Genomic DNA, 27,107 nt, shown 5'->3' with positions numbered 1-27,107 from the left:
TTCCGATTCGAGGCCCCCGACGCGCGGCTCACACCCCGAGCACCGCGCGCGCTGATTGGCTGCGCGCGCCGCCGGTCCGGCCGGGAGGGCGGGGCGGCCAAAGGGAAAGAAGGTGGGGAGGTAGTGGCCCGCGACTCTCCGAACCCCGCTCGCGCCCCGACCCTTCCCGGGTGCTCGGCCTCCTTCCTTCCCTCCTCCGCTCACCCCGTCTTCCGTGCGCGCCGAGCGCTGCGCTCGGCCGGCGTGCCTCGCGCCCTAACGGGCGGCCGGGGGCGCCAATCAGCGGGCGGCAGGGTGCCAGCCCCGGGGCTGCGCCGGCGAATCGGCGGGGCTCGCGGCCCGGGGTGGGAGGCGGGTCTACCGCGCGGCCGCGGCGGCGGCGGAGCAGCTCCCAGCCAGCAGCCAGCGAGCGCCGAGCGAGCCGCCCGGAGGTGGGTGCGCCGCGCCGCTGCGGCCGGCGGCGGAGGGCGCAGGGCGGAAGCGGAGGTGGGCCGGCGGGAGCGGCGGGGGAGGGCCCGGCCGTCCGGGCGGCCCGAGGGGTGGGGGATGCGGACGGGCGCGCGCCTGAGGGGAGGAGGGGCGGCGGCGGCGGCGGCGGGACGCGCGTCCCCACCCCCTCCCTCCGGCGGGCGGTGGCCGAGCCCGCGCCCCCTCCCCGCGCGCCGGGCCGCGGGCCGGGCAGTGGCTGGGGGGCGGGGCGGGCCGGGCGGCCGCGAGAGTGTTTTCAGTTCCGCCTCCAATCGCCCCTTCCCCTCTCCCCGCCAGCCCCTCATCCCATTCGGAAGAGGAAGGAACAAAAGGTCCCGGACCCCCGGCTCTGACGGGGCGGGACCCGGAGCCTCGGCGCGCAGGTAAAGCGGCGGCGCCCGGCGGGCCCTCGGGGCTAGGGGTGTGTTTGTGTCGGGCTCGGGTCGGCGAGGCTCGCCGCGTCACATGGCCGCGGGGGCTGGGGGCCGGGGTGTGGCGGGGCCGGACGGCCCGGAGGGGAAGGGGTCGGCGCCCGAGCTGCTCCTCCGGGAGCTGGGGCCGGCCGGGGCCCGTCCCCTCCGCCGCGAACGCGCTTGGTAGTTTGTGGTTCTGATTTTCAAAGCCGGAGGGACGGAGCTCTCGTTTCGGGAGTTGTTGGCAAGCCGTGTTAGGAGCGTGCGATACTTCGCTTCCACTTTCCTCCCCCCGCCCTCGCCCCGTAACCTTTGTTAACCATTATAGTCCCGGGGTTCTGAATTGCTTGTGTGTACTCTCACAAGCACGCACACGGCTGATACTCTGCCGAGATCCTTCTGCATTCACTTGTGAAAGTTGCTCTGCGAGCGGAGCCCATTAGTTTTTATCACACGCCTTTAGGAAAGCACGCTAATTGATTCGCGTATTTCAAACTTGGTTTACAAATTGCAACTCTGTTTTGTTTTCTCTTGGGGGATACTGTCCTTGGGTTGGGTACTTTGGGCTTTTACTTAACCTTTTTGTGGTTATGGTTTCCTTTTGATCCCAAACAAAAGGAAAACAATACCTAGGTTGGTTTTGTTGTTCCTTCCTCTTGACCCCTTGAAAGTTAAATACTACCGGTTTCTTGTCAATTAAACCTTTAATTAGAAAGGCATCTCCAGGTGAAACGAGTTTGGAAGCATTTTTCCATCAAAATCGTGTCTTGTTTGTTACAGTTTGGAGTGTCCTAAATTTTGTTTTAAACTTCTGAAGTAACACATGTAAAGTAACTGTTAATGGATAAATAGGTGGCCACACAAACTTAACTTGGGAGTAATTACATCTTTCAAAAGTGCTCCTTGAAATTTGAATTAATTTATAGAATTCTTCATAATTCTGTAATCTTTGTTCCTTTTCATTTTTTTCCTGGTTTTATATGAATTGAACCTGTATCACTGATCGTAAGGATGTTTTTCCTTGAGCCACATAAGAATTAATTTGCTATTACTCTGAAAATACATTTGCTTTTCTAGTTTTGACCCCCTTTAAAATGTTTTCTTTAGATAGAAGTGTAAGTTAAGTAGTTAAATGAAGTTTGAAGAGTTTTAATGTAAATACATAAATATGTGAAGCAGATATAACAGAGATGGGAGACATAATGTAAAATAGATTTCATAAATGTATACTAGTTTGAGGATTTTTCTCATTTGCTTTAAAAAAACCATACAGGATATTGGAGGAATTTTCTCAACCAGAAGTTTATTTAGCAAACATTTATATTAAATTCGAAAAGTAACACTGATTTTTGTTTTCAAAGTTCCTTAATTTTTGCCATAAAATTAGTCGTGGTAATAAATAAGAATATGTTGAGTCTAAGTGCTCACTTAGTACTCTTAATGTTAAAATTGAGTTTAAAGTAGTTCATTGGCAAGTTTTAATCAATGTGATTGGAAATATCCATTTCTGGGCTTGTTTAGTAAGAAATTGCTCTCAGAGCTTTGCTTTTATGCGTTGTAGTTGTGTCTTCTAAAGTGCTTTTACATTGTAGGTGTTCACCAAGAGTTTGCTTTTTCATGGTTGTAACTTACCTGTGCCTAGCCGAAAGTGATCAAATCTACACAATCTGTAAGGTTCGTGTAATAATAGTCCTGTAAGAAACCATGAGGGGTAATTTCCTGTTGTTTGTGGCTTGTCAGGCCTGGTATGTGTTTTAACTAAGTAGGAATTTGGGGTTGGTTTTGTATATTTCAGCAGTCACTCTTTAATAGGAGCAAAGGTTATTTCTACTTCAAGATGGCAAAAGGTCCCCTTTTCATTTTCATATTGTGAATATTAGAATCATATTGTTATCATATTCACATTGGGGGGAGATATGTGGCTGCATAGCCTGCTGATCAAAGACCCATTTATTAAGTTTTTGTATTTAGGTGATATTTTCAGTTTTGGCTCTTACAAATGCCTGAATGCTCTCCTTATTCTATTGGTTTTGTACTTTAGGACTCCAAAGGCCTTGTTTTAGAACAGCTTTTTTTATACAGGTGTTTTTGTAATGCTTATAAAAGCTGTATTTGGCGCAGTCCGGCAGATGGGGGCTCATTCATGTTCTTGGGACGAGAGTCATTTTTAGAGGGTGGAGAGGGGCATGTCTTTTAGATCCCTTGTCTTTTGATGGGAGGAGAGGAACCGTTGTTAAGCTTTTAGTTTTTGTGAGATGAAAGCTGTTTTCCACTAAGTATTGCAAGAGTATGTCAGAAGTGAGAAATCCAAAGATTTCAAAACCAATTCAGGAGAGGTTATACATTTATTCAACAAATAACTTGTATTTATTGAACAAGTAGCATTTATTCAACAAGTAAAATAGGCTTTGCTGTGTGTCAGGCCCTGGACTCGGCAATAGAGTAACAGGGAACAAGTATACCCCTGTTCCTTAATGGAATTAGAAAAGTAGAAACTCCTTCTATCTCCTGCCTTGTCCTCCAGTCTTCAGAGTAAGGAAATCACTTTATTGTACAAATTGAGGGAGCTTGCGATATGTTACTGAGCCAGTTTCTAAAGTATGCTTGCATTGCATGCTTTACTGTAGAGGACATTACCAGGGAAGACAAGTGTTAACTCATAGTGTCACTGGGAACAGTCTGTAGTTTGGGGAGGAGCTTGTCATCAGTTTTTCACTATCTATACAACTGAGGATGTGGCCAGTGTTTCAGAAATACATCTGTTGCTGAACAGGTGAACACTTACAGAGCTAAACTTCCTTCGGCCTTAGTTTGACTATCCATTGCCCTTTAGTTATAGAAAGTGGCTGGAGAAAGGAAGCAAACCTGCATCAGACACATTCCAGAGAAAGAATTGGAAATAAAGTGCAAAGACAATGACCGACATCGAGAATAAGGATTGGGCTACAATCTCATGTAGTAGGACGGCCATGGGTTGTGGCATCAGAGAGACAGGCTAATAGTTGGTTTCTCAGTTACTATGTTGGGCAAATTGCTTAACTCCTGAGCCTTGTTTTTCTGGCTGAAAATGATTGTAAGGATACCTGCCTCTTCAGGTTATTACGAGGATTAAATGATTGTGGTTGAAGTACCTAGAACATTGCCTCAGACAGGGTCCTCCCAGGTGATCTGTTGCTCTCTTGTAGCTTTCTTTTTTCTTTTCTTTTCTTTTATTTTTTTGAGTTTATTTTGAGAGAATGAGAGGGGAAGCACAAGTTGGGTAGGGGCAGAAAGACTTCCAAGCAGGCTCCACCCTATCAGTGCAGAGCCCGACATGGGACTTGAACTCATGAACCCGGAGATCATGACCTTAGTGAGGTGAGATCAAGAGTTGGGCCCTTAACCAACTGAGCCACCCAGGCGCCATGTCTTCTGGTTGTAGCTTTCAGCAGTTCTTTTTAAGCTAAAGTTCTAGTGATAGGAGAGCCATCGAGACCCTTAATCGGAACCTGTTGGCATTTATTTCAGGTGTTTCTAACAAAGTTATCTAGCTTCTAAACCCACAGTAGATTAGAAACAAGTAGATTGTGAGTAATGTGGGAGGTTAAGAGGAGTGGAGGGGGGGTGGTGGGGTAGGAGGATGGGGAACTGTTTTAGCCTATGTGTGTCTGGAAAGAAAAAAAACAGATAACAGCCTGGTGAGGATAATAGAGATAATCTACAGGACACAAAACAAATATTCAGAGCCTAACTAGCATGTCTGGGACCATTCAGTGCAGGACCAGACCTGAAAGCGTAGTAATGAATGTTCATCAATTAGCTTAAGCCATGTTTGGGAAAATCTTTTTAAGAGTGCAGTAATCTACATAATATGCTTTAGATTGTCATTTGGGATGATTAGCAAATATTCTTAAAGGGGTAGAACATTGTGCCGTATAGAATGACTTGTTTTGTGAAAGATCCACAGGACCTACTATGAGCAAGATGTTTTTCATTTGTTTTGCTATTTAGAGCTCCACTGTTCGTGACTGAGAAGCCTTTCATGCTAGGCCAGTAGTAAAGAAAGGTGATCTAAGTGCTGTAGCACCCCATGCCACCCCCTTTTTTTGGAGTAGGTCATTCCTTGTCAGTCTGCAGGGGTGTCAGCTAAAACATTTCACTCAGGCTTCAAGATGGTGTGCTAGAGATTCCGAGGACTGAACAAGTATGGACAGTTGGCTAGCCTGTCTGTTGAGGGCTTCTTGCCTCTTATGTGTGACTTTGACCCAGTATTTAGCCTTAATAATTTTTTTTTTAGATTATTCTCCTTCCTACCCAGGAAGAGTTACTTTCTAAATCTACTCCGTTAAATGCTAATTGGTGACCTTGTAACACATAGCCTTAGCCTTTTTTTTTTTTTTCCCAGTAGTACACAAGTAATTCAATGTTACTCATTTAAAAATGAGTTTGAGGCTTATGGCTTGTCTCTGATCAATTTTGATCATTATTCCAGATTGTTATAATTGCAATGTATTCAATTAGGGCATATTTCAGTGCTGATTCTAGCTAGTCATGTCAAGGATAGCCCTCAGCTTCAGTTTCTGTAATTTCATGTGGGGAGAATATAATTTTGCCAAGCTAGATGGATTTAGACACTGCCTTTGATTTGGCCAGATAGCCAGAAATATTAAGCTAATTCTGTGACTTACATTCTAGAGTACACAGGGTGTACATTCCTCTTAGATGTAACTGAGCCACAGTAATAGGGCTGGTGCCTGGTAATTTAGATCTCTTTAAGTTTGGGCTCTTAAGAAAACAGAGATCCTAGTGAGTGACTTTAATCCCATTAAAATTTGTGAGTTTATTTCATTGTAATATGAAATGGTCACTAATTCTTCTAGCTAGTCCTGTGATTTTTCTTTTTCTTTCTTTCTTTCTTTTTTTTTCTTTTTTTTTTTTTTTTAGTCCTGTAATTTTTCAAAATCTGGAATTACTTTGGCCTGAGGATGAGAGCAGCGGAAAGTAAGTGTAGACTTTAGTTGCTATCTGTTCAGTACATGTGCCCAGTTTGCGTCTGAAAACCTGCATTTCCTTAAATCTGGTGTCCTCCTCCTAACTCCCTTCCATTTTGGGGGAGGGCATAGTTTCAGGCTTAATGTGTTCAGTTGGTAAGGAAGAATAATCTTGGGGGGAGCCATTGGAAGTCCATCAAGTTCGTTACCTTGATTCAAAAAAGATGCCATCTGAGCAAGTAACATGGGAAATCTGTGATCTTGTAATTTGCCTGTGTCTAAAGTGCATTTTCATATGCTGCTTCAGCTCTTCCAAAAATTCTATAAAGAGATAATGGTTAGGGGCGCCTGGGTGGCTCAGTCAGTTGAGCATCCTCCTTCTGCTCAGGTCATAATCTCGCGGTTTGTGAGTTCGGGCCCCCGCGTTGGGCTCTCTGCTGACAGCTCGGAGCCTGTAGCCTGCTTCAGATTCTGTGTCTCCCTCTCTCTCTGCCCCCTCGTCTGCTCATACTGTGTCTCTCTCTGTCTCTCAAAAATAAATAAATGTTAAAAAAAAAAAAAAGATAATGGTTAAACTTTTGTGAATATTAAGGAAATGCTCTATTTTAATCTCATGCTTCTTTACAAAATATGGGGCGGCGAATCTGATTTGCAAAGTTCACAGAATAAACTCCTGATAAATGCTACAATGGAAGCAGGGCCGTGAGCTTTCTCCCTTGATTTGAATGACCTATGGAAACTTTTTTGTTGACTAGAGATGTTCTATCTGTGGCAGTGAATGCAAATTTTCCATGCTTAGACCAGCCTTTTACTTCACAGACAGGTGGTTAGGCAGTAGTTCATGTAAACTGGCCATTTAAACTTTTATTTATAAACTGTTTTAAGTATCAGAGGGTTCAGCTTTGGTCTGAGGTTTGTACGTCATTTCTGCTCTGAGCCAGTAGTTTTCAGACTTAACACGTGCACGCTCGCGCGCGCACGTACACACACCCACCCACCCCTGTATGCGCACAACAGCACCCAGAACGTACAAAACGTTATGCAGAATCTCAAAATGTAAGGGGGATGGGCGGTTGCGGAAGTCCTGCCTGCTCAGTTGTCCTCTCCCGGGGGGGAAACCTGTGAAGCTCCCCCTGAGGACTGATAGATCACGGAGAAAAACCTTGGCTGTAGACCCGAACTAATATGGTAGACACTAGCCACAGGTGGCTGCTTAGCACTTGAACTGTGACTGCAGTAACCGAGGAAATAAATGTTAAATTTAATTTTAATAGAAAGTTTTGTTGAACAAGCCTACTGTAGACTTTGCTTTGATTGCACTTGCACACCCTGAGGACTGTAAGCGGCTGCTTCAGCAGGTCAAGACTCTGGGAGTTGGAAGGGCATTTGGAGTACTGAATCTTCATGCTGATTTGAGTCTGGGCCAGTGTGGTCTTCTAATAGTTGGATATATATATTTTAATCTGGGAATGATAAACCAGCATGTAATTTTATGTTTACAAGCTGCTTATAGACGTATAGATTCCATACAACTCTTTCAAGGAGAAAGGAATAGAACTCCAAGAATAGGTAGTCTCTTTACACAGCAGTCCGTATGTAATGTGGCCTTTCACTGAGCTAATGACCTGCTTTGAGGGTTAAATTCATGCTCTCACTTTAGGTTTTAACAGTCCATAAAATTGAACACATGAATGTTTTCTATTTGCTTTCATTTAAAAGACACCCATCGTTCTCTAGTGGGGCCACCTTATGTTTCCAATGGCAGGGTCTTTCCTTCCTGGCTTACAACTTTGGAAAAGAGCATAGTTACAGTGAGAATTGAGAAGTCTGTTTTTCAATGAGTTGTTGTCTATCTTTATATATATATTTTTAATACTTTTTTTATCCTCATTTCTTTGACTAAAACCATTGTCAAAATTCAGGTCATTAGTTGTTTTTTGTTTTTTGTTTTTGTCTACCTGTGTAGCACATGTTTGAACAGGATTGCCAAAAATCTTATGGTGATTTTGTACTCTTTCTGGAAGGACCTTAGGTGTTTGAGACAGCACTATTACATTTGAAGTATTTTATGTTGAAAAAATCTAGCTTTCTTTTGAAATAAAAATTCATGTAGGTATTTGGGGAATATTTTGTATTTGTAATTTGAAGATATTTGAAACCTACATTTGCTTTCTATATTTAATCACTTCCTTTGTTCTACCCTTGAACCTTGGAAACGTTTTTTGCCACTCTTTCATATTCGCTTCCTACCTCCCTTTCAGAAGTTACCAGTGAATTCTGAACAGCCAAGTTTAGCAGTCTTTTTTAGTTATCATACTACTTTTTCCAGTGTTTGTCATTATTGACTAAACTCTTCTTTACTTAGATTTCTTAAAATCACACAGACATGCCAAAGCAGACACAGATTAGGCCCATTCCACCTGCTATAAATGTTGAATTAGATGTAAGAGATTTCCTTGGGTATATATGTTTTTTCTCTTATGTATATAGTTGATCTAGAGAGGGAGGGGGAAAGGAAGGGAGGAGAGGGAGAGAGATGTTTCCAGGTACCAGAAACTTGGAAATCAGTCAGTGTTCAGGAAAAGCTGACTTTGGGGAGTTTACTAACGAATCCAGTTGCTAGGGATGAAGTTGTAATGATATGACTCTGGGAACTATGTGCTAAGTGTGTGTGTGTGTGTGTATAAAAACTACTTCAGTATCATTCAAGTATCTGGCCTCTGGGAAAAACAAGCCTCAACGCTCTCTATGAAGAAACTAGAAAAACACTAGTCTTTATAGATGAACTTACATATCACATGAAGACCAAACATGGTAAATAAAAAGATACCAGCTAGATGTAGAATGAGGAGCTTTTAAGATAGGTAATACATTATTACCATTCAAAATTCAAAAGGTGCAAAAGGATATATGGTGAAAAGTCTCTTTCCGAGCCTGTCCCTTGCCACCCAGTTGCCTTTCCAAAGGCTAGTAACGTTACTAGGTTTTTGTGTAATGTTCCAGTAATTCTGTCCATATATGAGCAACTTTGTGCATATATTACTTTTTAGGACAAAGGGTCACGTATTTTATATAATCATCTTATAGATTATTCCATGTCAGTACATAATGAGTACCCATTTACTTTGGTTTCAGAGTATTATTTTGTATGGGTGCTGTAGTGTATTTGACCAGTCTTCTGTTGGCGGACATTTAGGTTATTTCCAGTCTCAGGGTATTAAAAACAGTGTCGCAACAAATAAACTTAGTTTATTCATCATTTTACACATACATGAGGTAGGTTTCTAGAAGCGGGTCAAAGGAGATCTACGTTTATGTATTTATTCTATGGAATGGACTTTATTCATGTTTTTGAGTAGGTAGTACATGAATATGGTGCAAAATTCAAAAGGAACAAAATAGTAAATCATGAAAAGTAAGTCTCCCTGAAAACTCCCACCTCCTACTCCCCAGTTCTACTTTCCAGAAAGGGAACCACTGTTATGAGCTTCTTTCTGGTGTATCATTCTAGAGCTGCTGTGTCCCAACATGTGGCCACCGAGCACTTGGAATATAGCGAGTCAGAACTGAGATTGGCAGCAAGTGGAAAATACACAGGAGATTTATAACATTTAGAACAAAAAATAGAATGTATTTTACTTTTTAGTACTGATTGTGCATTGAAATAGTAATTTTGGATATAGTGGGATTAAATTATTAAATTATTTAAATGATTAATTTTATATTTTTACTTTAGTTTTTTAATGTGGCTAGTAGAAAATTTACAATTACGTGTGGATGGCATCCTATTTCTGTTGGGCAGCCCTCGTCTAAAGAAATTGCACGTGTATACAGACACGTATGAATACATGAGAATTTCTCAGGCGGTTTTTTTCTTCTTTTGCATTGTAGTCTGTGGGAGCAGAAATCTCTTGCTAAGGTGACGGTTAAAAGAGAGGTATCGGGTGGTTCTTTACTGTATCATTTACTCTTAATCATTTACGATGACCATTGTGGGTCTCATCACAACGCTTCCATTGACTTTTATGATGTTTGTGCACTTTGGAGAGAAGCCTGGCATTATTCTTGGCTGTATATTTTTGAACTTGCTCCAGTTTGCATTGGTTGCCTGTATACCTAGGACACAGCAGTCATCCTGGGATCCCTCTTCATTCTTGGTCATCTTATGAGGTTCCTTCACCTTTTTTCTTTGTTAGATCCCTTATTCTTTTGGCTCTCCTTCCTTTTAGTGAAACATGTCTGTCAAGACTCTCCTTGAGAGACAATGTATTAGGTAAATATCTGGAGATGTTACATGTCGAAAATACCTTTATTCTACCCTGGTTGGGTAATAGAATTCTCAGTTGGAAGTAGTCCCCCTGCCCCGAATTATGAAGGCATTGCTCTGTTGACCTCACTTACACTGTTACTCTTGAGAAAACCAAAGCTGTTGTGATTCTTTTTAAAATAACTTGTTGTTTCTGCCAGGAGACTTCAGACTTTCTTTGTCATTAGCATTCTGAAGTTTCACAGCCACCAACCTGGATGTATGTGGATGTGTTCTTTCCTATTGTCCTGAGGTCTTGATTGGCCCTTTAGGTCTTTCGGTTCAGGGAGTATTTCTTGATTTCTTTGATTGACCCCTGCCCCGCTGTTATCTCTAATGTCTTTCTGAAGTCCTCTTTGGACATTGGACCTCCTGAATTAAGTCCTTCAGTCCTCTTCACTTTTTCTACTATTTTTCATCCTACTGTTGTACTTTCTGGATTTCCTCTACCTTTCCATCCCTTCTATTGATGTCTGCCCTTTCTGCTATCAAGAACTCTCAAGCTATCCAAAGCTCTTTAATTTTTTTAATGTTTCTTTTATAAAACATGCTGCACTTGCTTCAGGGTTGCTCTTGTCTTCCCTCGTTTCTCTAGCTATGTTGATGATTTTTACAATGATTTCCTCTCTCTGTATGGTCTCAAATTTCTTGAGTTGCGTTTTTCAGGTTTGGGCCATTTTTTCCTCAGATAATGAGAGTCATCCTTGATTACGAATGTAGGGGTCCAAAAAGCCGATTGAAAACTGAGCCTGTGGGTGAGGCTTGTCTCCTTTCAGTTTCAGTGTAATCTGTGTGGGCTGTTTGTTGGTAAACTCTCAGTATTAGTATCTGTACGTCTTTTCTCCTCGGTCGGGTCAGGCACCCCAGAGAAGAGTCTTGATCTGACTAAATGGTAAAGGTTTGGCTGCTAGTATTTTGGGAGCCAGAACCCAGTGGAGGAAGGGATTGGGAGTCTGCGTTCAGCATGGAGTGTATTCGCGTTCATTTACTCCCTCTCTTTTCCCAGTGATCCCCAGGCCATCTCCTAGTCCAGTGAGACTGTTTTACTTTCTGCTGAGAATAAACATTTAGTCTTCTAGAGAGGGAGAGGAACAGGAACAGGTACTTAGTGACATAGATAGAGTTGGAGAGCAGATCTCAGGATCTAATTGCTTCTCAGATATCTCTCACCCAATCCTGCCTTTTTCATCTCCCCTCTCAGAGCCCTCAATTTTTGCTGTGACTAGTGCTGTCTTTTACTTAACCCTTTGAGGATTCTGCTGTGAAAATCAGGATGTTTCCCCATACCTCGCTTAGAGTTAGTAGAGTTAGTAGTCTCTGATCTGTTCATCCATTCATTTTCCAGTTATCAAGATTTTACTTGCTTTCTTTTTTACCCTTCTCTGCATGAGAGTGTCTTTTTCTAATTCCTTTATTATGGTTTTTTAGTAAGCTGTGTTTTCACCTGCACCCTACTGATGAAAGTTTTCCATTAAATTTTTAAGGGTATCTCCCCACCCTCCCCCCCCCCCCCAAAAGATTTGGAATTGAAGGTATAACTCCAAATGAGGATGAGGGAGTGGAAATGAAGAAATTTGATCATTCCAACAGAAGGCAAAAAAGGAGGAAAAAGCAAAGAAGATGCAGAAGAATTACAAAGCACAAAATAAGACGATAGAAAATTGGCCCAGGTATTTTAATACAGCTTGCTGGTTAAAGGACAGTGGCAACTTAAAAAAAAAAAAATTCAAATGCTTTTTATTAGTAGACACAACTAAAAGTATGATGACATAGTTTCAAAGTAAAGGAATAAAAAATATACACTAGGCGTTAGAATTTATGTCTGAATCCATTTTGGTCTGCTGTAACAATTCTATAGACTTGGGTGGCTTATAAAAACAAATTTATTTCTCACAGATCTGGAGGCTTGAAGTCCAAGTTCAGGGCACCAGCAGATTTGGTGTCTGGTGGGGACCTGCTTCCCACTTCTTAGACCGCTGTCTTTGCTGTACCCTCATCTGGTGGAAGGGAACAAGGGGATTCCTAGGGTTTTGGTTTTTTTTCCCCCCTAGGGCTTATTTTATAAGGACACTAATCACATTCACGAGGAAATGTTTCTTACTAAAGAACTAAAGATTAATGCGTTAACTATACAATGTGATGAGTTAGGAAAAGGAAGGAAATAAAGTTGAGAAACATTAATGAAAAAAAAAGTTATAATCGGATCGACTGAACCAAAGGTGCCAAGTTGAAAAGACTACGTTTGCCAAGATTGATAGAGGAGGAAAAAAAGGCACAAATGCATTAGAAATCAAAAGGGGATATGACTACAGACAAATTGAGATTTTAAAGCTGAGAACACTGTGAACAGCTTTTTGCCTTTAAATTTGAAAACAGAATGCACAATTTCTTGTAAAATAAATTACTAAAATTGGCTTAAGAATAAGAAACTTGACTAGATTATAATTTAAAAACTTAAATTAGACAACTACCTACACCAAAATAAAATTAAATAAAAACCCAAAACCAAGAAACCAAACCCCAAGTGAAAACCCCAGATGGGCAAGTTGTATAGAACATACAAAGAATCCATGATTTCAGTCTTACACGAAATGTTATAGGAAATAACAGAAAACATGATTTTGTTAGGCTACTGCAATCTAGATACCCCTGATGGGACGAATGTACTAGGCAAAGGGAAATGAATAGGCCACATCTCACTAATGAACATGGCAATACACATTTTAGGTAAAATATTAGTATTTGCTTAAAACAAAAAAACATAGCTAGTCAGGGTGTGTCACAGGAATGTAAAGATGATTAAACATAAGAAAACCCATAAATGAAATCACATCAAAGGAAAAAAGCCAAATGATAATCTTGATGGGTGAAGGGGAAAATAGCATATGATTAAATTCTGTACTGATTCTTAGAAAACTAGGAGTATAAGAGAACTTGCTTAATTTGAGCAAAGGGTGTTGGTTAAAAAAAAAAACAGAAGTGTACATATGACATGATTCCAATTATATGAATTTCTAGAACCGGCACAATTACTTCGATAGAAATCAGATCAGTAACGGGTGAGGAGGGTAAATTGAAAAGGGACACAAGAAAACTTGATGAGATGGTGGAAATGGTTCTATATCTTGATTAGGATGCTGGTTATGTGGATGTATATATTTGTCAGAACTCCTCAAACTATACATTTAGCATCTGTGCATTTCATTGTATGCAAACTAAGCCTCAATAAAGTTGATTTTTAAAGCCAATACATAAATACCCTGCATTTCTATATACCAGCGACAATTTAAATTTTAAAAAGTCACCATTTAAAATGGCAACACAAATTGTAAAATACCTAGGAAAAAATAAAGCCAAAATGTGTGGGACCTTAATGGAGAAAATTTTAAGGCTCATATAATTATAGGGAGATGTATATACTTGTGTTTATGAATGGAAGACACTATTATATATGTCAGTTTTCTTTCTCGTATATTTGGTGTCATTCCAATTAAAATCCCAGGAGGTGAAAGAAGTCACTTTCTCCAATATCAAGAAAAATACTTTCACTTTAGTAGTTAAGACATGATGGTATTTGCCTTAAATATAGATTAATGGAAAAAAAAAAAAAGAAAAGGACCCAGAAACACAAGTAGCATTGTAACTGCTAAGGAAGATTCAATATATAGTACTTGTATACTTGGTTATCTTTGTTGGGGAGGGAAAGATCTCTACCTCACAACATACACCAAAATACGCAAACCAAAACTTGAGACTTTATACCTCACAACATACACCAAAATACGCAAAGCAAAACTTGAGACTTTATGACTTTTAAAAGATGACAACATATGGAGGGATTTTTAAGAAGATACCCACGTAGGGGCACCTGTGTGGCTCAGTTTGTTGAGCATCCGACTTCAGCTCAGGTCATGATCTCGTATTTCGTGATTTCAAGTCCCACGTTGAGCTCTGCTCACAGACCGCTCAGAGCCTGGAGCCTGCTTCGGATTCTGTGTTTCCCTTTCTCTCTGTCCCTCCGCTGCTCGCTCGCTCTCGTGCTCTCTCTCTCTCTCTTTCTCTCTCAAACGTTAAAAAAAAAAAAACCCACTTCATTTAAAAAAAAAAAAGATACCCATTTATACGTAATATTTAAAATATTGATTAAATTTGAGCACATTAAAGTGAAATCTTAGTGTAAAAAGCCACCAAAAGTCACTTGCTGAGTGAAGAGATGTGGCAAGTGTAATTAACAAAAGGTTGTTATCCAGACTCTATAAATCAATCCCGTGATTTAAGAAAAAGGTGGTGAGTATGAACAAATGATACAAAGGAATTGAATCCTGAAAAGTCAATAAACATGAAAATATCCTGAGACTTCTTAGTAGTCAGGGAAGTGCAAAACATCAGCAACCCTCCGTGTCACACCCATCCTTTTGGCAAAAGTTCCAAGGGACTAAATAATGTCAAATGTTGGTGACGTGGGGCTAAAGAGGAACTCCTACTTCCCTGGTGGGAATGACAGTTGCTAGAACCCTGTTGACAGTATTCGTAGAGTCTGTGTGCATGGCCTCCTCTGCAGCCTTTCTGCTCCTCGGCATATGTCCCAAGGCAGTGGCTTTCGTATGTTTTTTACAGACCCTCTTGGAAAATGTATCTTACGTGTGATAAAAACAATTAAAATATTAAAATAATTAAGTGTACTGTTTTCTATTTTATTGTCTCTACTTTTTATACTTAATTTTTGTCTATTTTTTCTTTTGCTTTTTAAAAGGAATTTTTCAGAACCAACCAAATTGATTTCACGTTCACCAGTGGTTCACGACACTCAATTTAGAGAAATAGCAGAGGGTGACATACAGTAAAATGTCTGTTTTAATTGAGAGAGACTGATGTATTTCTCACTGCAGGTCTGCTCTTTTGATCAAGAAGTTTGAAAGTTTCTGCCCCTGAACAGCTCTCACATACGTGTAAGAAGGTATACAGACTACTCCTGGCAGCTTGTAAGAGTGGAGAATTGGAAACGATCTAAATAGGAATCAAAAGGAGAATGGACAGCTGTAATAGTGACACAGTGGCATGCTCTATGACAGCTGAAATGAGTGACCTAGAGTTCAGGATTATATATGTATCAATGTGGATAGTAATAGTGCAGAAAGCAAAGTGACATGAGCGGTATTAATGTGTCATAGAAATTTATAAAATGTGCAAGAATTTAGGGGTACAGTATGTACCCAAACCATTTAAGTGACAACAGGGGAAAATCAGGATGACGATGATCTCTGAGAAGCAAGGAGGAGGGGAATGGAAGTGGAAAGGGGTAGCTAGGGGGATTTGAGCTCTATCCATCTAGCATGTCTTATTTCTTCTATCTGGTCAGAATACCCCAGAATGCTAAGAGATGACAGAGCTGGGTGGGAGGCCCAAGGGTGTTTCCATATATTTTTGGTATGACTGAAATATTTAATTTTTTAGGTAAGACACCCATTCACAATGAAACCCAAGATACTTGGAAGAATAAACAAATTAAACAAGATGTGTGAGACCTTTCCGGAGAAAATTCTGCAACTTACTGATGGATCATAAGTTCAAAATAAATAGAAATATCTCATTTGCATAAATAAGGATACTCAATATTATAAACATGTTGGTTCTCCACAAAGTGATGTAATCACAATCCTGTGGGACTTTACAAACTAAAGATAACTAACGTACGTTTGAAAAAGGAGGAGAGAGGGACTCACCCTGCAGATGATCAGCTTCCTAGAGAGGGGAAGGAAGTAAAACATTGGGATTCTGGTGTAGGTGTGAACAAGTACAATAAATAGAATACAAAGCCTGCAGTCAGACGTTGGTTTCTAGGGATTTGCTTTGTGACAAGAGCCACGTGGATTATTAAAGGAAAGATAAACTAACGGCCCTGATAAAGTATGTCCTTACAGGAGATGTTTGGTCATTATCTCACGCCTTAACCAAAAGCAAATTCTTGGTATGTTGGAAACTTAAATGTGAAAAGCAGTACTAAAACATCCACAAGAATATCTAGGGAGGGATATCTTTACATCAGGGGCCTTCACACCTCAGATTCCTCATTCGTGAGCGATGGTAGGATGCTTAGAATTGAGTTAATGCTTAATTACCTGATTCCGAGACTAACCTGTTGTGTCATAGAGTAAGCACTAGGTGCTTGGGGGCAGAAAGGAATTTCTTTAGAAAGAAGCAAAGTGTGTCCTAAAAGAGTCTAAAGTAAAAATTTGTGTACTCTAGAAGACAGTATAAGAAAATGAGAAAACATTCTCAGGATTTGGAGGTTTTTTAAAATCTATATTAAGTGATCAGGTTTATATCAGAATAAAAACAATAAGCAAAGAGCAGCGTTGAGGGCTCAAAGAAATGAACTATAATAAAATACGTAGAGAGTCCTATTTGTAAAACTATGTTATACAGTGATTAATAACTTGAAGGCTTTATTTTTGAGTTCAGGATAATCAGACCTTTTACTTAACTGAAACTTTCCAGTGAGTAATCTTCGAATCCTAGTTTTACTGATCTATCACTTGATAAGGTTTCTTATTGAGCTGTACAGATAAAGCCTTCCTGTTGTAATGAATCCTGCTTTGTAAGTCTCACTTATTGCTGGAATTAGGAACAGAATTAGTATCTGAACTTGTTTTTCACTTCTTGCAGATGTTGAAAAAAAAATCTAATTTCAGTACAGAGCTCGCTGCCACACTATGGAAGGAAATCTGTATATTCCGTAAATGACTCATTTTTCAATAACTTGATCATAAATCTAGTTTTCTTATTCCGTTTTGTCTTCAACTTGGAGCACATTGACATGGATACCTTGTAAAAACCTAAATTCAGTCTGTTAACATTTCATTTCAAGACTGTTGGCTAAATATATCTTAGCTATTTAAAACGTGCAACCGGTTGAAATGTATTATCAGCATTACTGAAAAATATTTTACCGAATACTTTAAAAATTCTCTGGAGATAATTAGCCAGGTGTCAGCCAGCCCTGGTTACAAAGACATGACGACTGAAGGCTGTTAACGTTCGGTGGTTACATTGTTCCAAAGTGCTCATAACTGTTTTTCTAAGACATGGGACGCCGAGATTGTGTGGTTCTACTAGGCCATGAGGTCTCACAGATGACCCAGAATAGGCTTAAACTTTTCGGGTATTTATTCCCATGAAGAAATAAAACTAGAAAGGTTTCACAGAAAACTTTTAGATTCCCAAGAATCCATCTGACCTCAGAAACATTTCTCCCAAAAGAAGTGTTTCTGTTACTACCTGTTACTACCACTGGGAATCCCTTTCAGTTTTGCTGATGATACAGTTTAATTTTTATTCATTTTCTTAGGCTGAATTCTCATAAGTGGATTAACCAAGTTCAAGTGGATTAACCTTGAACCAAAGGTATAGATCCTTTCGGACAAATTCTTGTTATATTTTGTTTGTTCTATCAGTTTTTCACAAGGAACAGGGACCCCCCCTCGTGGAACTCAAGAGTTTTGTTCTAAGGATAAAATGGGTGTGGGGCTGGGACGGACCCGGAGAGTCTTCAGAAACCGACCCTCGAGACTGGCTGCATCTGCTTTTTTCAGCAGGGACGGTTGTCTGCCTTGCTTGGGCACACTCTTGTCTGTGTGCTGACTACCCTCTCCTGAGCCTCTGCGGTCTTCGGTGCTGCCTTCTGGTCACGTGGGGGGCACGGTGACTTACACTAAGGCCTGTGTAACTACTACAGTAGTGACCCCGTAAACCGTAGCCTTCAGACTTGCTTCTCTTTCTGGGTTCCAGACAGCGACTCGTGTGCCACTACACGCTCTTCAGTCTGGTTGGTCAGTGGCAGTTGTCTGAGTTCTCCTTTTCCGGGGAATGTCCTCATCGGGGTGGTGAATTGTCTTGGAAATACCTGAAGGAGGAGACTCTCTTTGGCTCTGTGCTCTGGGCTGGCCTTCCCCTCCCCTGCGGCATGCCTACCACATTGTTTCCTTCTACCCCATGTTGTAGCGATACCTACGGATTTTGTAACTCCTGGAAACTCTTTGGAAACATGCTGAACTTTCTGCCTGATGTTCTCTCTCTCCTCTTAGGCTTCTGCTCTGGTGTCCCTTCTGTGATCCCTCTCCCTTCTGAAGGTTGAATTAATCAGCATGTTCTCTGTGCTCCAAAAAGACTATGTCACATGGGCCTGAGGTTTACACAGCTGGCTCCCCTTTAGCATGCTTTGTGGCAGAGGAGGAATTCAGAAGAAGCCACAGATAGGCAGGTATACCTTTGGCTGCCCGGTAGTCCCAAACATCTGCTTCGGTGGATTATTACATGTGTTTGATGGAATTTTGTGTGTTTGCTTTATTTTTCAAGTTGTAGTTTTGTGTACTGGCTTGCTTATTTATGGGTAGTATATAGAGTCAACCACTGTAGACAGCTTAACCGTGCTACTCAAGTTCTCGCTGTGCTTTACTTACCTTACAAATCCCTAGCTCTGGGCAAACCTCACCTTCTCACCATGTCTGCTGTATTGCTAAAGAAAGTCACAGAATCCTGCTTATTGGCTTCCTTCACATTTTTAGTGTCTAAACCACAGCTGGACTTTGAAGAGTGCCAGGGCAGCATTGTTACATGGTTCCAGGAGATGTCCCTAAAGAAATGTACCCATTGGCCGGATAAATTTATGAAACGTGGCATATGGTATTGGCTCTTCTGGGAGACCCTTGGGACAGTGTCCTGAATTGGGGCTGGGGGCCTTAACCTCATTAATTTTTCTTCCCCTTTGAGGGAATGAGTAGGATTATTTATTAGGTTGTGACCATTATTTTCTAGCAAACTGTCCCAAGGCCCAAGTGTCTTCAGTTGGAAGACCATTTTGAGAATGGTCTTTTGAGAATCCAAAGTCCTTTTTTGAGAATTCTGTTTCTTTTTTTTAGCAAATGTATAGCTTTATCACAGCAACCTTACCACCATGCAGATTCCATGCAGTTTTCCATGGAGGCAGTCATATCACCAGAGAATATGCTTCTTTCTTTCCAGTCTTTTCTTTTCTTTTCTTTTCTTTTCTTTTCTTTTCTTTTCATTTTATTTTATTTTATTTTATTTTATTTTATTTTATTTTATTTTATTTTATTTTATTTTATTTTATTTTATTTTATTCTATTCTATTCTATTTTATTTTATTTTATTTTGTCTCTTGCCTTACTGGGCTGGCGAGAACATCCAGGGCTTTATTAAATAGAAGTGGCAACAGTGGACGTCCTTGTCTTCTTTCCAGTCATAAGGAAAAGGGATTTAATGTTTCATCATTACATATGTTGCGAACTCTAGGTTTTTCATAGATGTCCTTTTTCAGAATAAAGAACTTCTTCCTCTTTTCTATTTCCAGTTTGCTGAAACTTTTTAATTGCGGATGGATATTAAATTAACATACCAAATGCTTTCTTTTTTTCTGCATCAGTTAAGAGAATCGTAAAGTTTTTCTTTTTTATTACAATAAATGAGGTGCTTTATTTATTTATTATTTTACCGTTGAGCCAGTTTTGCTCTGTGCGGTAAACCCTGCATTGTAATGATGTGTTACCTTTTCTGTATGTATAACTGTATGTGACTTGCTGATATTTGTTACAGATTTCCCCATCTAGGAACAGCAGACCTTTGCTTTGTGTTAGTTCAGGATCTTGAGTCCCAGGCCAGTTTCTTGCTCCTGTGCCAGTGTCCGATAGCTTTTTCTTCTCCTTATTTCTCAGCATCAGTGTATCCTTGTCTGGGACTGGTGGTGACAGTGTTTCCTGCCTTCTTGTAGCACTAGACTGTGGTTATCGTTACAGGGGGAAAGGCTGGTGTGTGTGTAGCAGGTGGGCAAGTAGGTTCTGCCCCGTCCCCCAATAGTACCATGGCTTTTGCTCTGCTCTTCCCCTTGAGGCATGCTCTTTCCCTGGGCCCTAGGTGTGGGAGGTTTTCCTGATTCTCTCCTCCTAGTTGAAGGCTTTTGTTTCATTTGAGATGCTGCCAAGGCGGAAGAGCTCTCTCCCATCTTTTGCCCCATGCGAGTCTCTTTCAAGAGATCTCAGTTGAAGCCCTTGGAGAAGAGCTTATGAATGAGTGCAGGTTCCCCTTCTGTCTGGATCTTCAGTGAAGTTTTAGCTGTCATCCTAGCTGGCACTCAGCCTTTATCTTTACTTCTGTCTTTAACATTCAGCCCATTGACTGTGACTGTTTCCTTTGCACTTGCGGGTTGATATCTGCCATCATTTCCAATAAGTTCTTGACCATTATCTCTTCATGTATTTTTTTTCTGTCCCATTTTCTCTTTCATCTCCTTCTGGGACTCCAGTTAAACTCTAGTTAGTAGATATTTGGTCTCAGATATTCAGGGTTTTGCTTCCCCCCCCCCCCCCCTCTTTGATTTTCAATTTGGGTACTGTTTGGCCTGTTTTCAAGTTCACTGTTCATTACTGTCTTTTATTAAATTCATTTAAAGGAATCTTTAATTTCTGTTACTGTAGTTTTCATTTCTAACATTTCCCTGTGATTGTTTCTTTTCTAGCTTTAGTTCTGTAATGAAGTTCCCCATTTCTTTAGTGTTTTTGTCATAGCCATTTTAGTCTGTTTGATAATCCTGACATCTGGGCCCTGTCTAATCTGATTATATTAATAAATTCATCTTTTGCCTGTGGTTTGCTATTCCCTGGATCTTCTAATTTTTTTTTTTAAGTTTATTTTTGAGAGAGAGAGAGAGAGAGAGAGAGACAGTGTATGGGAGCAGGGGAGGGGCAGAGGGAGAGGGGGAGAGAGAATCCCAAGCAGACTCTGCACTGTCAGCGTGGAGCCTGATGTGGGACTCCATACCACAACTGCAAGATCATGACCTGAGCTGAAGTCAAGAGCCGGACACTTAGCCACCGAGGCTAAGAGCCGACTGGGCCACCCAGGCACCCCTGTATCTTGTAATTTTTTACCGAAAGCTGAATATTTATGCAAAAACAGTACGGATTGAAGTACATACTCTTTACTTCCAGAAAACTGCCTATTATTTCTCATGTTAGTTTAAGAGACAGTGAGGTTAAATCCAGAAGCTGTGTTGTCGGGCTAGTTCAGGGTTTTTTGCAACTTTAGTTTGTTCCAGTGTTTTGAGAGCAGGATTGAGACTTGACCTTCTGCAAGATTTGTTGTCTGAGTGTGATTTCAGTTATCTCTTTGTGCTTTATATATGAGCCTTCAGCTTTCTTGAACCTTGGGTGATTTCTCTGCTTTATAGCCCAATTGTCTGTCCCTTAGTCATTCTGGAGTTCTTTTTGCTCTCGTCCTGCCCCAGGCTTTTGTGCGTGGCGAGATATCTCCGTGCTGGTAACACCATTTCTTTTAGCAGTCCTTCCCCTGGTAGTTCAGTGTCCCGAGTATCTGGGTGGAACTTTTGGCCTTAGCTCTCCTGTCTCACCTCGGCCCTTGGCAGCTGAACGTCTGAAATCTCTGGGGTTGATTTCTCTCCTTTCTGTCCATTCTTTCCCCCTCCTTGTCAGAGGACAGATTACTTGCATTTGAGGGTATCTCTCAGCTTTCCAGGCCCGTCTCCCAGCCTTCAGCATAATTTGGCAAGCTTGCAGTGGGGCCCAGTGGGAGTGAGTGGCTGGGTGGTACAGGTTTGCTCTGTGAAATCCTTGGAATTTTTGTAGATCTTGTCAGCACACATGTTGCTGTTAAAATTTATGAAAGGGTAAGTTGGTTTCTCCTTACCCTCCTCTGTGGTGGGATGATTCCTCCTTAGCCACTCCACCAGGAAGGAAACCATTGGGGGGGGGGGGGCTCTCTTTCACGGCTCAACACTTTCTGGAATTTAGTTCCACTTAGGTGGAACTTTTTTTTTTTTTTTTTTTTTTGCATCCTGAGCTTTGACAGGTTCAGAAAAACCATGATTTTGTAGCTTTTATCTGGCTTGTTTTGCTTGTTAAGGTGAAAATGATCGTCTGTTGTCATTTCTTCATCCTGATTAGAAGTGGGGCTCCTCCGAAGGAATACTTTTACTGTGTAGCCTGGCAAATACCTGATCAAGTGTGCCGCCATCATTCTAGCTGGTTTTCTGTAGATGTTTCTTAGAGCTACGTTTCTAAATCTTCATTCTTCTCAAGTCCCAAGTCTCCAGTTCTGTCCTCAAGTGGTAAATGATCTTGTCTCTTATTTTGAGATTAAAGTCATCCGCATTAAAATTTAATTATGGGGCTTATGAGGAGTGTGGGGAGAATTTATGGCAGGTGCAGAGAAAAACTAAGCACATGACAAACTGAGATAAGAAAGAGTTGTACAAAAAGGGAAACATGATTATATAGTAGTTTACTACCGGTCTCATCAGGTGCTAAACTCCTTTGGGAGATAATTGTTAAGGCTGGAGGAAAGTCAGTGGTTGTGGTGTAAATCCTCACGTTCCGTAATCGGTAGATAATACCACCCTGGATGTTTCAGGGGATACCATCATGAGCCTATTACTTGAGATATAAATAGCAAGAATAAGGGGTAAAGATTTTGAGGAATTGTACCTCAGTGTGAGAAGAGGAAATGTATTTGATTTTAGTCACGACGCATATTGTTACTTAGACAAAAATGAAAAAATATTTTTACAAAGAGGCCTAATTGAAAGTCTTCTTAAGGGATGGTAAAAGTGAACCAGACCTTGTCTTCACAGACTCTGTTTACCTTTATTTTCTAATTCTTGTTGGTTTACTTCACACTTGATGCCTTTTCCCTTCTTACAACTTTAGGTTTTACTTTATGATACTATGACGTTTTGTTCTTTTAAGTTTGTTTCTACCGTTCATTTAAAGTAGTAAAGACCTTTTCGTAGGAGAAAAAGATCACTTCCGAAAGTCCCTGATCTGATTTTCTGCCTCCTTTTCACGTTCGCTTTAGATACAACATTGAAATTATTACTGGAGTTTGAAGTTAGCCTCTAAACCATCCTTTCCGTATCTCTTCTAGGTTAGATAGAGAAGCGTCTTTTCTCAGTGTGGGTTGCGGCCTTTGGTAAGAGCATGTCGTCCATCTTGCCCTTCACTCCGCCAGTCGTGAAGAGACTGCTGGGATGGAAGAAATCAGCCGGTGGCTCTGGAGGAGCGGGTGGAGGAGAGCAGAACGGACAAGAAGAAAAGTGGTGTGAGAAAGCGGTTAAAAGTTTGGTGAAGAAGCTAAAGAAAACAGGACGATTAGATGAGCTTGAGAAAGCCATCACCACTCAGAATTGTAATACTAAATGTGTTACCATACCAAGGTAAGTGTCGTTAGAGCAGAAGTTCGATGGTCACACTGTTAAATTGCTTAGAGGAATCCGAAGGAACGTCACTGAAATTGTGTTACCTTCAAGTCCCCTGTAAATCGTGATTTTATTAAAAGATGACAGCTATCTGTAACCTGTCGTTTCAGTTTTGTGTGACTAGTTAAGACTGGTTTATTTTACAGATCCTTTTCTTGAACAATGAGGTTTGACCAAGCAAAATAAAATACTTAGTTGTAGTGTTTCAGTCTTCACTGCGTTCATTGCCTAAATGCTTCACTGTAGCTTATCCTCGTGTCTGATTGAATGACATTTGAATAAAGAGTCAGAAAGCTTTTTCTCTCACTAGCGCAGCAGTGACTGACCGTTTTCTCTCCCCTTGGTCAAAAATTTGGTCAGTAAAGAGTTAACGGAAGCTGCTAACACAGTGATGAATTTTACTTCCATAATTTTTGCTTGAGTTGCAGCATGGCTTCTTAGAACGGTCTAGGAGGCAGCTTCTTAGATGTCTAGGGAGTCCGAACCTCACTCAGAGACCTACCTGCCTCTCGTACTGGAAGGGCCTGTTACCTAAGAGGGTGAAGTTTTATTAGCGTAAATCTGATTACTCGATAAGTACCACTGTCAGAAATGCTGTTTCTTTAACAGAGAGGGTGTTTTTTAAGTGTTTCACTACACTCGTATGCCTTGCAGGGTTTGGGGAGTGGCAGCATACAGCATTTTCTAAAATGACTTGTGGCAGTGTCCTACGTGTAGGCTAGCATGAATAACGTGACCTCATTCTACTTCACAGGTTTCCCGTGAGCTGTGTGTGGCAAATGCAGTCAAATGCTTGTTGATAATAGATCCCAGTAACACCAGCCTCTCTACTTGCAGAATCTAACAGTAGGATGTTTCCTGCCTTATTTAGTCGATTAATTACCCGTTTCTTTTACTTTACCTGTTTCATGTATATCTTCCAAAGAGTCACTCTTTTGGTTTATGCTTCTGAGTGCCTGCTGAGTGCAGGGCACTGTTTCTGGACCCATGGGGATACGATACAGTATGACCAAAACAAAGTTCCTGCTCTTCTGAGGGATAGGTCCACGCAGAAAGCAAGTGGACAAATTGCACAACTTGACACGGTAGTGAGCGGAAAGAAGACAATGACTGAGGGATAAAAAGGCTGCTTTTGATTGGCTTGTGAGCCTCAAACTGGGCTTTGAGAAGTAGCATCTAGCTGGAGGAAGAGTCTTCTGGGAGAGGAAGGAGCCAGTGTAAAGACACCCAGCTGAGAAATAGCTGATTGTATTGGAGGATTTAAAAGGAGCCCTGTGGAAATGGAGGAATACAGAATGAGTACAAGACGTAGAAGGGGTCAGATTATATAGGGCATCGTAAGGCACGGTGGAAGTGTGGAGTTTAGTCTAAATACAACAGAAAGCAAATGAGGACTTTGAAGCCTGGTTTTTAATTTAAAGTGTGTGTGTGAGAGAGAGAGAGAGAGAGTGTGTGTGAGTGATTGGACAGTGGGTCTGGAAGGAAGGAGATCAAGAGGCTAGTAAAGTGGTCTAAATTCGAGATGCTGGCGGCTGAACTGGCATGGTGGCTGTGCCGATACGTGAAGTGGACAGATTTGGATGGAGTAGACCTGAAGGGACTTGGTAATGAATTGGCTGAGGGTAATTAGCCAGTTAGGACAAGTCAAGCTACATTTGTTAATTTTTCATCATATGGTGTCTGGTATTTGAGTTCAGTAAACATTTATTAAACAACCCACTACGTGTGTGATAGGCTCTTCCTCACCGGAGTAAAAATTCAGTCTTTGCTTTTGAGTTGTTTCTAGAAAGGGGGATAAACTTGACAAAATAAAGAAGATAATCTCATGAGGTGTCATAGGTGTTAAGAAAGATGTTTGCTCAGGGAGTTATGTCCAGAGGGGAGGAATTTTGCCTACTCTGCAGCTTGTGGAAGTTTCCTTCTGGACTAGCATCGGTGCCAGAGTTGAATCTTGATGGGTGTAAGGGAGGGATTTAGTCAAGAGAGGCCCGGTTTGTCCAGAGTGGCACTGTGGTCTTGAGAGGGACGGTAAGGGGGCTCTAGTTGAAGGATTTTGCGCCAACTAGTGAGTGTCCTGGGAGGCTCTAGATCGGGGGTGGGATGTGGTTGGGCTGAGGCTGTGTGAACCTGAACCTGCACCTGAACCTGAACCTGAGTGGGTGAGGGTGGAGTCGCCGAAGAGTCTTAGCACAGCATCGGGCTGCGGTGAGGAGAGTGCTCGTGACACTGTCAGGAGTGGAGGCAGGGAGGCTGGTGAGTAGGTTCTCTTCCTCCTCCAAGGGAGCGTGTGTGCGGGAAGACCTGGCGCCATGGTTTTGTGCGCCATCACTGGAGGCTGAAGTGGCCGGTGCGGGGCAGTCTTGACAGGGCCGAGCCTGAGTAGAGCTCACGCAGTCCCTTCCTTTCAGGAGATACGGTGGGTGGTGAGCTGGTGATTGAAATTGATTGAAATGTGTGGGGAGGTCACCTTGGAATTCTTTTCCTATTTCCCATTCTTCTTTTGATAGCCTCTTTGAAAGATCCTTCTAGGGTTCTTCTAGGTTTTATCGTCATTAAAAAAAACATTTATTTTACTCTTTTACCTGAATAGTGAAAGTGGAGTGGTGGTGGTTCATTGTCCTGTCTCTTTTACTGTCCAGAGTTCTTTGAAGCTCACAAATTTGACGTGTCTAATTTGGTGGCTTTTGGTTTTTGCTTTTGGAAGACATGTAGATTTGTTAATATCGGTTGTTGTCATCAAGAAGTCTAAGTTTCTAATACTGTGCTTTGGTTTCGTGTATTTTATAGAGTTTGCCTCATTTTTTAGTAGTAGAACACTTCGGTTGTATCAGATTATTAGCTATTTCTTAACGAAGTGTCCTTAAACGTTCAGGCAACTCTTTATTTATCTAGACTGTAATGTTTGAGGAATAGGAGTGAGAAAGTTCTATTATGGATAAATCCAAACCATAGTTTAGGCAGAATTATTGAAAATACGACACAAAATGGTTTTACCGTGTAAGTTGATGTACTTAAAATTGCAAGGAAATTGTTAACAAAAACATGAAGGTTTTACAAGCCTAAAAATACCAACAAGTTCCTCTGATGAACAGGAAAGAAATCCCTTAATTTTTAAAAACAGCAAATGTTTTCTGTTAAGATACCTGTTTTGTTGACTGTTCATACTTTTCCCCCTCGACCCCTCTTTTAAAGTTAGAGTGGACCAAAGTTAGGGCGGAAACCGTCCTGGCTTCATGTCCCTCCCACCCCTCACGCAATTACTCTGCCTCCATGGCTTTGTCTCTGGAGGGATAGAAGCTGTGGTTAGGTATATATGTCACTGCCTCTTCCCTGTTGTTGAAGGTGGTGGTACAAAGCGATTCATTGGTAGAACGTCACCTTCCCAAGCTGCAAGGAGCTGAATAGTATAAAAGTAAAGTTTTGTGAGGTTTTTATATCTCAAACACTTTTGAGACCAAGGAATGGAAGACAACTCTGTTGTAAAATTAGAATGGCATTTGCTATTTGGGTAATGAATCAATCAGAAGAAGAAAAAAAAAAAAAGGCTTCCAATGCATATTCTCTACAATAAAGCAAAATCTAAACTGCTGTAGGGTTGGGAACTCTGAAGTTGAAGGAAAGGGGCTGTGAGGTCTAAAAGGGCCATTTTATAATATCCATTATAC

General features: G+C 41.2%; 1 protein-coding gene across 5 annotated transcripts in view; it reads left to right on the top strand.

The window, feature by feature from the left end:
• Positions 1–316: 316 nt before the first annotated feature.
• Positions 317–27,107, top strand: part of SMAD2 (SMAD family member 2) — a 76,202-nt gene continuing 49,411 nt past the window's right edge. Inside the window, exons 1-3 of one of the 5 annotated variants that reach the window (XM_019464118.2) lie at positions 317–431; positions 766–851; positions 23,112–23,400. In XM_019464118.2, the coding sequence (XP_019319663.1) occupies positions 23,165–23,400 (236 nt within the window). In that variant the 5' untranslated portion in view covers positions 317–431; positions 766–851; positions 23,112–23,164. Of the gene's footprint in view, positions 487–610; positions 852–23,111; positions 23,401–27,107 lie in introns of those variants that run through there. The other 4 variants (XM_019464121.2, XM_019464122.2, XM_053902674.1 and 1 more) reach the window with 4 other exon arrangements.

This window comes from Panthera pardus, unplaced genomic scaffold, assembly GCF_024362965.1.
Source record: "Panthera pardus isolate Hobbes unplaced genomic scaffold, ASM2436296v1 HiC_scaffold_15, whole genome shotgun sequence".
NCBI lineage: Eukaryota > Metazoa > Chordata > Mammalia > Carnivora > Felidae > Panthera > Panthera pardus.
This window is presented reverse-complemented; position numbering and strand designations above follow the sequence as displayed.